General features: G+C 45.0%; 1 protein-coding gene across 3 annotated transcripts in view; it reads right to left on the bottom strand.

Moving 5' to 3' along the window:
* The window catches only part of ADGB (androglobin), a 480816-nt gene that overhangs the window by 114069 nt on the left and 353120 nt on the right, over window positions 1–13627 (bottom strand). For all 3 annotated transcript variants that reach the window (XM_068231985.1, XM_068231986.1, XM_068231987.1), the window contains exon 22: window positions 6260–6391. In XM_068231985.1, coding sequence (XP_068088086.1) covers window positions 6260–6391 — 132 coding nt within the window. The remainder of the gene's footprint in view (window positions 1–6259; window positions 6392–13627) is intronic.

Below are 13627 nucleotides of genomic sequence, written 5' to 3'. Positions count from 1 at the left end.
GCAGAGATAAGAAAGTGAGCTCATCAGAGGACAGTCAGTGACACGACTATGTACTTTGTACAGTGGTGCGAGTGATGGATGCGACAAAACCCCTGGTGCTGTTCCCCCAAATGTATAAATGTGACCCCATGTGTGCATTTATACATTACCTGTCCTGTGTTGTTTATACCACACGGTGCCCATCCGTCTTCAGCTTCTTCCTGTTCCATTTGTGGCTCACATGCCACCAGCATATAGCGTGTGACGCATGTGTGATGTCACGTGTGCTAAATGCCAGCGGTGTGTGAAGTGCAAATGGAGGAGCAGAAGACGTATGGGCACAGCACGGTGGGCAACACAGGACAGGTTATGTATAAATACACACTGGGGGGCACATTTATACACTAGGGGGTGGCGGCGGATGCAGCAGAAGCAGGGGACTCGTCTGATTCCCAAGAGATGTCATGTTAAAATCGATGGTGAATCGGTCTGAGGTGTGTGGGCACCTGACAGATCTCTCTTTAATCAGATTGGATAAGAGAGAGATTTGTCTCTTAGTGAAATCTGCTCATCATCGCTAGATGTATGGCTGCCTTTACTCTAGTATGGCAGCATTAGGACACTGCAGTGTCATTTCTGTAAGTTCAGGTCCTTTTCAGTACCAGTAGGAGTGAAGGGCGGTAGGGAGAAGCACAGAAGCCTTTACAATTGCGCATCTTGAACCCAAACAGAAGCTCTTCATATACACCAAAAGCATGGCTGTTAAGTGGGAGCAGCTGACCAAAAACGAATTAAATTAGTACATAGCAAGGAAATGAGCAGCGCTACTTAAAAACAGACTAGTGCCTACCTGCAAAAGAGTGCAAGCCCCACTTGTGGGGTCGAATACACACCGAGCATACACATGACCTTTCATGGTTTCCTGTAACAGCTTGCATGCAACCTATTAAGTACTCGTCCCTCCCACTGCGAAGAAGTCAATCCTCCATGGGAGGGGCCTAGCACTAACTAAATCCTAACCTATGTATATGCATAGCCTTGGTGTGCTACCAAGTAAAATTGAAAAATCGAAAATTGCGCAAAAGGTGGATCAGCGCAACACCAGGCCGCCTCCAAATGGCCTCCTATCAGAGGTGCACTGAGCCCCCCCAGGAACTACGAACGCACCTTGAACCCAAACAGAAGCTCTGCATGTACACCAAAAGCATGGCTGTTAAGTGGGAGCAGATGACCAAAAACGAATTAAATTAGTACATAGCAAGGAAATGAGCAGCGCTACTTAAAAACAGACAAGTACCTACCTGCAAAAGAGTGCAAGCCCCACTTGTGGATGGAGGAAGGGCGCAGGGCTTCTCTCTCACATACACACACACAGCACAAATACCTTTCTCTTTCCAGGTTAGAATTCCATTATCCATCAGCCAGCCATGCATGACTGAGCTGCTTCCTGGGGGAGCAGCTGGATGACATCACTGACAGAAGTCAGCAAAGAAGAGATAAAAAAACAAACAAGGAACTGTCTACCAATCTTACTGTCTAAACTATGTATGACTCCTTATTAGGTGCACTCTTTCAGAACAACTGTGCAAAGAGCTTTTTATCTCCATTCCCTTAGCTGTGTCTCGCAGGACAGTGGAAAAAAAAACTTTTTTTTCCCTCAACTGTCTGAGGATTGGAATGTCTTTGAAAGCGCCCCTTTCTGACCTGATGACCTGCCGCTCAGAGGCTCCCGCCTCTCCGGCCTCTGTGTTGTCCCGGCCCTGGACGTATAAGACTCCAGTATACTTTCTACGCATGTGCAAATGTTCTTTTCCTTTATTATAATTTTGTGGGTTTTGCTCTTTAAAATCAAGGGGCATAATAAAGATTTCCGTTCCTATCCACGATACCGGTCTCTGTGTATCATTCATGTGAATAGGATCCTGACATGTCACTGCTATTGGATCCAATTATATACTAAGTGTTATTATTAATTCTTAAGTTTATTTTATAATAGTGTTTAAGTCAATTACGTTTACACAAGGCATGGTCCATTTAGCCCCAAAAGGGAAAAAATTCCTTCCTGATTCCAGATGGCAATCAGATAAAATGCCTGGATCAACAACACTAGGCATTACCTAGTAATTATATCCATGGATTTCTTTCAACGCAAGAAAAACATCTAAGCCCTCTTTAAATGTAGATATAGAGATTTCCATAACTACTTCCTGTGGCCATTCCACATCTTAATCAATTTTACTGTAAAGACCTCGTTCCTAAATAAATGGCTAAAATGTGTTTCCTCCAAGTGCAGATCATGTCCCCTAGTCCTTTGTAAAAGCCTAGGGACAAAAAGCTCAATAATATTTCACTTTTATCAAAGTTGGTCTGCTAGTTATTGTAAGCCAAAATACATATTTGCTTTACTGCCATAGTAAACAGCTCTTTAACATTATAGAAGCCAAAACTTAGTAATTCGAAAGATTGTCTTCCATGAACATACCTAAAGAACAGAGCATTAAATCAAGACCTGTTTCTTGCAAATCAAACCATCGGCTTGAGCTCCAAGTAGATCATATTTTTTATTTGCAGCATGTTATAATTTTTCTGTAAAAATATTTTTTAAACATTCACTGTACGTTTCCTTTTTAATCTAAAAATTGGGCAGTTCCATTTTGCATTAAGAAATAAAGAAAGCATAAGCACTTTTTATTTTTTAGCTTTAAACGTCAGCAACACATTTAAAGCAATGTTGCCTGGAAACTGAATTTTATCTACGTGTCTTAAAAGTAAACAGCTCTCATATCTCTCCTGTCAATGCTCCACAGCACTATGACACTACTTTAAGAACTTATATTTAATTGCTAGACTCTTGCTGTGCCATATCACCATAAGACGTGAGCAGATTAATCTCAAAATGTACAGAGAGGCTTTTTTGCAGGAAGATGCTACCTGTGATAAAATGACACAAATCCAAGAGATGTGCACAGCGCAGAATAAAATGCTGGGATAATATAAAATACTTACATTCATTGTGAGGAATTGATAAAGAATTCCAGCATGTGCCAATAAAATTGTAATCGGCTAATAATTTCTGATAAGCTCCAACTTCATGGACTCCAAACTGACTCTCAATTAACTCCTCAACAAACATCCGGTGATAAATCGGAACTTTGGTACAGCCCAGTCCAAGAGTTGAAGTGATTGTAGAAGAGAAATATATACCATATTTTTCATACTATAAGACATACTTCTTCTCCCCCAAAAGTGGGGGAAAAATTCAGTGCATCTTATAGTCTGAATGTGTGGCCAGATGTCCCCCACAGGCTGATCAGCGGCAATCTTGCTCCCCGGATTCCCTGTGCACTTTGTGATTGGTGGTTCAGAGTCAAATGGGAAATCAGCTGGAGCTACCCACATGATTCCGGCTCTTGCAGTGCAGGAGGGATCCTCACCACCGCTGTCACTCCGGCAGGCTGATGATCGGCACTCTTGCTCCCCAGATGCCCTGCACATGCTCTGTGATTGGCGGCTCAGAGTCACATGGGCCAGCAGCTAGAAATGCCCATGTGACTCCTGGAGCCGGAACCTCCTGCAGCGCCTCTGTCTCCAAGAGATCCAGTCTTTGCCACCGATGTCACTCCAGCAGACTGATGAGCCCCACTCTTGCTTCTCAGATGCTCTATGCATGCTTTATGATCGGTGGATCAGAGTCATGTGAGCAAACACCTGGGACTGCTCACATGACTCCGGCAGCTGCTCCACCTCCAGGAGGGATCCGGGCCTTGTCACTGCTGCTATTTCTTTTCCCACCGCCGTTGCCGGACTGCAGGGGACCTGGGACTCCATAATGCCAGACCCACAGCAGTCCAGTCCTACAGTTCCTGTGCAGCCTGCCTCTCCACCGGGATCAGTAAGTATGAAAAAAGCATTTGTATTTGGTGTAGGTAGTAGGGGCAGTGTAGCTTAGTGTAGGTTTTGGGGGTAGCAGGTGTAGTGTAGTTAGTGGTACAGCGGGGGTTAGTGTAGCTGGGCAGTGAAGCTTAGACAGAGACAGTTTGGGGGGAGGGGGGAAGGTCCATAAGATGCATACATTTGGAAAAAGTCGCGAGCTAATTTAGGAGCAATGTTAAATAACGATATTACTTGCAATATCGGTAAATAACAATTCAAGCGCAATGTTAAATGATAAAAATGATAACAAAAACCGGTAAATAATGATTTAATTGCGGTATTATATTATCAGTAAATTTACAGATAATGTTGAACCTAACTATAACCTAACCTCTCCCTACTCTCACACAGAACCCTCCCCTGGTGGTGCTTAATCCTAAGACCCCCTGGTGGTGCCTAACCCTAAGACTCCCTTGGTGGTGCCTAACCCTAAAACCACCCTGGTGGTGCTTAATCCTAAGACCCCCCTGGTGGTGCCTAACCCTAAAACCACCCTGGTGGTACCTAACCCTAAACCCCCCTGGTGGTACCTAACCCTAAGACCTCCAGGTGGTGCCTAACCCTAAGACCCCCTTGGTGGTACCCAACCCCAAATCCCCCTGGTGTTGCCTATCCCTAAGTCCCCCCTGGTGGTGCCTAACCCTAAGACCCCCCTAGTGGTGCCTAACCTTAACACCCCGCTAACAATAATACGATACATTTTTATTTAATTGCAGCCGCCCGCTAAATAGCGTAATGGCTTTCTATATTACGATAAATAACAATTGTGCCCACATATATCGATTAATAGCAATGGCGCCCACATATATCAATAAACAACAATTGCGCCCATTTTTGGCCGCAACTTTTTCAACTGCTCCTCCATAAGACGCCCCCGCACCGCAGACGCACCAGGGTTAGTATTTTTTCTCCCTGATTTTTACCCACTAAACGTAGGTGTGGTGTGTCTTATAGTCCAGATCATTTTATAGTCAGTGGCATAGCAATAAGGGATGCAGAGGTTTCAATGGGGCCCTTGGGCCCGAGGGGCCCTCCCTCAATCACAGTATTAGCTCTTTATTGGTCATGTGCTGGTAATAATCACTTCTCTAGATGCTTTGAATAGTAGTAATCATTAAAAACTGTTCCCCGTCCCCTTGTTGCACCTCTGACACAGTGGTTGTCCTTGGCAGGTTTTGTTGCACCATATCAATTGTTGTATCACTATACAACAATGTAAAACTTGCACTGGAGCCCATAGCTCTTTAGTTACACCACTGATTATAGTCCAAAAAATATGGTAAATAAGTCCCCTGAATTACTTATTCTAATCTTCTAATGAGTAAGCAGTATTGGCACTTCACCACTAGATAGATAGAATTGTGGTGCTGGGTATTGTTTTAACAGCATTTGGTGATAATCACAAATAAATACTTTTAGTGACTGATTCATTTGGGGTGCCTGAACAAAACAGTCAAGCAAGTTTTGAGATGGCTCCTTCCTGTTAAACCACATCACAAAACAAAGTCCATAAAGACATGGAGTACAGAGTTTGGTGCGGTGGAACTTCCCTGACTTTCACATAGTCCTGACCCTACAGAACACTTTTGGGATCTATTAAATTTGAGACTTCTCGTCCAAATTCAGTGTCTGACCTCAGAAATGCTCTTTTAGAAGAACTGTCAAAAATTCTAATTAACACACTCCTAGACTTTGTGGAAAGCTTCAGAGAAGAGTTGAATCTGTTATAGCTGGAAAGAGTGGGCCAACTCCATATTAAAGCCTATGTCTTAAGAATGGGATGTCACTAAATGCCATGTTTGTGTAAAGGCAAGTATCCTAATACTTTAGGTAATATAGTGTATCTAATGATCAAAGTCCTTGACTACTGTGCCAACAGTCATAGTACTAAATCAGTTTAGAGATAAAACTAAAGGAATTGTAATAAGAATTCCTTTCCACTATATGGTTCTTTAAAAACTGATTAAACACTTAAATCAATAAAAACATAGAAAGTATAAACAAGGACCCTAGTCAATTTTAGTTGCATTTAGATGGCCATACTTTAACAGATGGCCACCCAATGTGCCCAAAAGATAGATCCCTCTCTGATCAGAGTTCGATCAGAGCGGGATCTATTCCTTCCAAACACTGCAAGAAGGTTTTTAATACATTTCAGATTGAAATCTATTTAAAATCTATGGAACTACCACTACTGTTGCACATAGTATTGCGCCCAGGGACAGCAATTTTTGTCCAACCCCAAGAAATGCCCTTACAGTAGTCACAAGGGGTATTTCATCTGGGGTCAGTATTAGAAATAGCTGGCGGCAGGAAAAGAGAAGGAATGACATTTTACTAAATGTACCTGGTTTTCTGGCATTCCAGCACTTCATAGTGAATAGGCCTCTCCACCAAGCTTGCAGTTTAATTGCTGAAGTTTCTTCAAGAGCTGTAGCCACTCTATGTTGCCAGGAAGCAGGGGTTGAAGCTCTTGAATCTAAACATGAAGATATCAGTGTGTAGACGCTGAAGGTATTTGTTGCCATAAGAGTAAACTTTGTGCTTCTCTCCCAAAAAAGAAACACCAATTAACATTATCGAAACACATATTCTTTTTGTTCCATTGCTACTTTAAAAAATACCTATTCTTTACACTTGCAGCATTTTCATTATAAAACATTCTGCATACAAATAGTTAAACGTTATACACTACAAATCTTATCAAGCTATTTTAAGGCCCATATGCAATTACATTTTCACCTGAGTTTTCTCCTAGGTGATATTTTCATAACTTGTCATAAAATGCCTTTTAGGCCACCAGCAAAAAAGAAAACACTCAAAATGAATTTGATAGTACCTTTTCACCAAATTTTGGATACCTTTTCTGTTGTAAAATGCAGAAAAATTGGCTAAAAGAGAAGATGAAAATTATCTCCTAGGAGATAACTCAGGTGAAAAATGTAATTGCATGTAATTGCCTTAGGGCCTGTACACACTGCTGCGCTTGCGCTGCGTTTTTAAAATCGCAAGGTCTTTTGAAAAAGAATGAAAATCGTGATGACTTGTACACACTGGTGCGATGCGTTTTTAGAAAAACGCAATCGCAGTGCCTGCTGCGCTTTTTTAAGCGCAGCGCATGAAAGACTCTGCAATCTCCTGATTCCTGTTGAAATGTAAACTAGAAAAAAACAAAGGATTCTTTAGCCAATCAGCAATTACAAGAAAAACGCAAACGCACAAAAAACGCAGGCAAAAGCGCATGCGTTTTTAAAACTACATGCACTTTAAAAACGCATGCGCTTGCGATTTTGCTTGCGTTTTTCAGTGTGTACAGGCCCTTAGTGTGCAAACAATTTCCTGATTTTGTTTTCTTATAAAGTCAGTTGAAGAAACCAAATAAGAGTGACTGGAACTACTTAAAGAGACTCTGTAACAATTTTTTCAGCCTTAGTTCTTCTATCCTATGAGTTCCTATGCCTGTTCTAATGTGCTGGGGCTTACTGCAGCTCTTCCTAATTACACTGTCTCTGTAATAAATCAATGTATCTTTCCTCTGTCCTGTTTGTCGGGCTAAGGCTTTGATTGTGTGGAATGTGCAGGGCTGCTTGTGATTGGTAGAAGCGATACACACCCTCTGCAGGCCCCCTGCATACTCACACACTATGCTTAGCTGAGCCTATTAGAAGCTGGTTAGTTTGTTTGTAAACATTGCCTAAAACTGTTAATTACAAGCCAGGATTGCAGCAGAGAGTGGCAGAAACAGCACAGAGGGGCACAGGAGAAAATAAGGAATAGAATGGTATGCTTTTTAGTGTAAGAATATTAGAGTACAGATTCTCTTTAAGCCTTGTATACATGCATGTGGACTGTCGCTTGCTGGGATCGGGACTTGATTCCTCATGGCACAGTTCTGTACAGACATATCACAGCCTAAAGGCTAGCTATGTGTCTGTTACTGTGGACTGAGTGACCAGGGTTTTAGCTGACTGCGCCACTACTGGAATAATATAAATCATGGTGCGCCATTTCTATTGCTGTTGCTGCTATACAATGTGACTTTTCCCCAAAAGCAAAAGGTATTTTCAGACAAGCCTATAATTTGCTGTAGGTAGCAGTGGAGGTTCACTGCCTCACTCGCTATCCCCTGTATTCTCCACTAATGTTTCCAACCCACTACCCTCTAGATTGGGGTGTCAAACTCAAATACAAAGTCAAAGTTAAACCCTGGGAACATGCCGAGAGCCAACCTCAATGTCTAATGGCCACCTCCGTCCTTTATAAATTTCCCTGGTGTCTAATGGCCCTCTCCTATACAGTTTTCTGGTGTCTAGTGCCCCCCCCCCCCATCCCTATACAGTTCCCTGGTTTCTAATGGCACTCCTTCCTCCCCTATATAGTTCCCTGGTGTCTAATGCTTCTTCTCTCCACCATACAATTCCCTGGTGTCTAGTGGGGGAGGGGGGCTCCCATATGCAGTTCTCTTGTGTCTAGTTGCCCTACTCACTCTCATATGCAGTACCTATACAGTGACTAATGCGTCCCCTATACAGTTCCCTGGTGTCTAGTGTTTTTTTGCTTCCTTTCCTATATGGCTTTCCTGGTAATCTAGGGCTTCACCTAGATTTCCTGGTGGGACAAACATAATGCAAAGTGGGAAAACCACTTGTGGGCCAAAGTTGATGGCTCTGTGGGCCAGATTTAGTATTTGGGCCAGAGTTTGCCATGTATGCTCTTGTTACATTTTTTAAATGAATTTTCACAAAAAGTTATTTTTCAAAAACTAATTTTGACATTTCCCCACTATTTACCCTGACATACATAGCAAAACTGGTGCCACGTATGGGGGTTTACGATTAGCCAAAATTCACTCCAATATCATACTGCACTGGTTTAAAAATGTGTTTTCCCTCTAAATTTTAAAACTGATTTTTCTCACAAACCATAAGGTATTTGTGAAAACTCTTATCTTACATGTTCCCTGGGTAAGCCTTGATATACATACTCAATTTAGTGTCAACATCATGTATGGGGGGGGGGGGGGGGCTTTGCAATCAACAACAAAATTTTGACCCATTGACTTCAATACAAACTTTTCACCACCAAATGCTGCAGTTTTCGGGTAAAAATTGTTTTTGCAAAACTGGTCTGAGCAAATTCACTCATCCTTAAAATAAACATGCTAGTTCTTATATACAATAAGCCACAACACAAAACCAAGGAAAGTTTGAAACAGGATATAATTTACAGGCTAACTTTGAAAGGTGTAAAGAGTAAGCTTCCCGCCATGTTAGAAGGCACAGATTGGGTGGGATATATTGGGTGGCAAGAGAATTTTTGACAGAGGTGATGGAAGCAAGATATATTAATTAACACAGGAGTCTAAAAGACTCTGACAAGGGCCAAGTTGTGATGGCTAAATAAATAGATCTGAGCATTTTTAAAGCAGTAGGTCTAATAGGGTGTTCTTGTTTAACCACTTAACGACCGCCCCCAGCCGATGGGCGGCGGCAAAATCCGGGCCCAAACGACCGCAATACGCCCATCGGCGGGGGCGGCATCAGCGGTGGCTGTGCGGCGATCGCGTCATCAATGACGCGATCGCCGCCGGCAATAGGCTCCGCCCACTCTGCACGGAAACCCGCCGGCCAATTAGCAGCGCCGGCGGGTTTCAAATGCGGCGATCCGGCCAATCAGAGGAGTATAATACACTTTGTTATTGTAACAAAGTGTATTATACTGGCTGCCTCCTCCGCTGATGGTCACTCGTCGTGCGACCATCAGAGAGGACGGCAGCCCTTACTGTGAGCATATCAACACCCGTTTTTACCCACACAGACCACCCGATCGCCCACCCCAGCCCTCAGAACCCCCCCTGCTCACCCCAGCACACCACATTTTGCACCCAAGCACCCCCATAAAACCCATCAATCACTCCCTGTCACTATCTAGGGACGCTATCCCCTAGGTTAGGTCCCTAACTGCCCCCTAGGGTCCCCTGATCACCCCCCCTACCCTCAGATCCCCCCCAGACCCCCCTCCCAGACCACCCCCCTGTATAGTGTATACAGCTATATAGCTGCCTTACCCACTGATCACCTGTCTATCACCCATCTATCACCTGTCTATCACCCCTTGTCACCACCACCCATCAGCGCAGACCCTAAACTGTCCCTTGGGGGCACCTGATCACCCACCCAGACCCTCAGATTGCCCTCAGACCCCCCCCTCCTGATAACCTCCCCAGTGCATTGTTTACATCTATTCTCCCCTGTAATCCCTCACTGATCTCCTATCGTCACCCCCTGTGTCTGCCACCCACCAGATCAGGACCCAGTCTGCCCCGTGCGGGCACCTAATCAACCCCCCACACCCTTAGATCGCCCTCAGCCCCCCCCCCCCAATCACCTTCCCAGTGCATTGTATTTGATTGTGCTGCAATTGTATTTGATTGTGCTGACATTCAATTTCATTGTGCTGACATTCAATTTCATTGTGCTGTAATTGTATTTGATTGTCCCGTGATTTTTTTGATTGTCCCGTGATTGCCCTTTGATTGGCCTGTGATCGTCTTTGATTGTCCCGTGATCGGCTTTGATTGTCCCGTGATCGGCTTTGATTGTCCCGTGATCGGCTTTGATTGCCCTGTGATTGCCCTGTGATTGGCCTGTGATCGGCTTTGATTGTGTCGTGATTGGTTTGATTGCCCTGTGATTGGCCTGTGATTGGCCTGTGATTTGCTTTGATTGGCCTGTGATCGGCTTTGATTGTGTCGTGATTGGTTTGATTGCCCTGTGATTGACTTTGATTGTCCCGGGAATTGAGTGCCCTGTGATTGGCCTGCGATTGCCCTGTGATTGCCTTTGATTGTCCTGTGATTGTTTCTGATTGCCTCCGATTCCCCACTCGCCACCACCCCCCTGTCACTATCCAAGTGATCTAAAAACAGTGAAAACTGTCACTTTTTTAGTATCACTAGTGTTAGCAGTTAGGCCAGTTAGCTAGGCCCCTTTGTAAGTGTCAGTTAGTGCTCAGCCCACTGCACCACAGTCACTAATTAGCGTCATCACTGTCGCTAATCAACATTGGTACTATATAGTATCTGTAAGTGATCATTACTGATCGCAGTCAGATCTATTAGGGTCACTAGGATCCACAAAAAAAAACGCAGTGTTTGCCCGATCAGGCCTGATCGTTCGCCTGCACTTGCGTTCAGCCCGCCCCACCGCAGTGACAGAATTTTTTTTCTGATCACTGCAAAAAACACTGTACAATAGCTGTGGCACTGTAAACCTCAGTTTTGATTTATTTTTTTTATCAAAACTCAGTGAGCACAGCTTTCTACCTCTCAAATACTCCCTTTTGCTAGGTAGGTGCTCTTTTTTCTGCGTAGTCTCAGAGGAATACCCCCTAAATTTAGCAGCCCACCATGGCAAGAAAGGGGTATTCCGATGATGAGGTTCTCAGGTACATGGCCCAGTCGGATGAGGACGATTGGGACGCCTCATTCGACGAATCTTCCGGGTCAGAGTTTGAACCTGAATTGAGCAGTGGCTCACTGACCGATAGTGATGACGAGGTTGAGGTCCCGGCTAAAGCCAGGCGTACCACACCCCATGTTGTTGGACCGCAGGTGGCGCAGGATCAGCCTCAAGGGCAGCAGAGTGGTGTTCGTGCTGGTCTGAGATTTCATAGTGGGGCAGGCACCAGCAGCACAACATCTCCTGGACCTAGCACCAGTACTTCCGTAGACCCTGGTGAAGTGGCGAGCACCAGCATGGAAGTTGAAACTGGTTCGGTGGCACGTGCAGTAAGATCCCAGTCGCAGCCACCAAGAAGACGGGCCCGTACTACCCCTAATTTACCAGAGGTGCTGGCAAACCCAAATTGGCAATCCCCTGATTCCGCCGCACCCGTACTTCCCCCTTTCACCGCCCAGTCTGGAGTCCAGGTGGAGACAGATAATCTAGGATCGGCCCTAGACTTTTTCTATCTGTTCTTCACCCAGGATCTCTTGGACTTAATTGTGGCAGAGACCAACCGTAAGGCCACACAATATATAACCGCCAATCCAGAAAAGTACCTTGCCCAGCCTTTTCGGTGGAAACCAGTCCAAGTTTCCGAAATGAAAATTTTTTTGGGCCTTCTCCTTCACACGGGACTAGTAAAGCAGAATGTGTTGCGGTCTTATTGGTCTACGGACCCAGCACATCATGTTCCCCTGTACTCTGCTGCCATGTCCAGGACACGATTTGAGAACATCCTGAGCTTCCTGCACTTCAATGACAACGAAACCTGTCATCGAAGTGACCACCCTGCTTTTGACCGGCTCCACAAAATTCGACCCCTCATAGACCACCTGTCATCCAGATTTGCAGATGCTTATACCCCTGACCAGGACATCTGCGTAGACGAGTCCCTCATACGCTTTACCGGGCGCCTTCGCATCAAACAGTACATCCCAAACAAGCGCGCCCGGTATGGGGTGAAACTGTATAAGCTCTGTGAAAGGGCCACAGGCTATACATCTTATTTTAGGGTCTATGAGGGAAAAGACTCAAAATTGGAGCCGGTCGGATGCCCTGACTACCTGGGGAGCAGTGGAAAGGTTGTGTGGGACTTGGTGTCACCCTTGTTCCAGAAGGGGTACCATCTTTTTGTGGACAATTATTACACAAGTGTGGCCCTCTTTCAGCACTTAAAAATAGAAAAAATCCGATGCTGTGGCACCGTGCGGCCTAGTCGCCGGGGCTTCCCCCAACGGCTCATTACCACCAAACTTCAACGGGGGCAGAGGGCCGCCTTGTGTGCTGACGACCTGCTCGCGGTGAAATGGAAGGACAAGAGGGAGGTTTACTTCCTGTCCACCATTCACGCAGACACGACAGTTGAAATTCAACGGCGAACTAAGGTCATTGAAAAACCCCTTGTCGTCCACGAGTATAATACTAACATGGGAGGGGTGGACTTCAATGACCAGAGGTTAGCGCCCTATTTAGTTGCTCGAAAAACAAGACGCTGGTATAAAAAAGTGTCTTTTTACCTCATTCAATTGGCAATTTACAACAGCTTTGTTCTCTACAGTAAGGCTGGGAGAACTGGCTCGTTTATTCAATTTAATAAACAGATCGTGATGGAACTCCTGTATCCAGGAGGTGCCGTGGCCCAACCCCAAGATGCAACTAGCCGGCTACATGGAAGGCATTACGCCTATCCAATTCCGACTACCCCAGGTCAACGAATCCGAAGAAAACGCTGTCGTGTCTGCAGCAGGGCTGGAATAAGGCGTGACACCACTGTTTATTGTCCCACCTGTCCTGACCAGCCTGGCCTATGCCTAGGGGAGTGTTTTGAGAGGTACCACGAGCAGGTACACTATTAGAGAATAGGGAACTCCACACACAGCGGTAGGCACACAAGGGTCTCTCAGTGCTATTTCACACTGCTGCGATGCGTTAGGGCAAAATGCCTAGCAAAAGTCACACTTTGCGGTCCCCCCCTACGCCGGAAGTGCTTGACTTAACGCTAGTGCATGCCTACGTTACTGCGTGGCTTCTGTGGCAATATCGATCGGCGCGGAAGTCATGTTAGTCTATGGCGACGCAGTTCATTACTAGGCCGAATGCTACTCTTGTGGTATTGCCTGAAGGTCTGTTTTGGACGATACGGTGCGGCGGGCTCGACCCACCGGATATGTCAATATGCAGTGTGAAACCAAACATCGGGTTTCCAGAGA

The sequence above is a fragment of the Hyperolius riggenbachi genome, chromosome 4 (genome assembly GCF_040937935.1).
Source record: "Hyperolius riggenbachi isolate aHypRig1 chromosome 4, aHypRig1.pri, whole genome shotgun sequence".
NCBI classification, from domain to species: domain Eukaryota; kingdom Metazoa; phylum Chordata; class Amphibia; order Anura; family Hyperoliidae; genus Hyperolius; species Hyperolius riggenbachi.
This window is presented reverse-complemented; position numbering and strand designations above follow the sequence as displayed.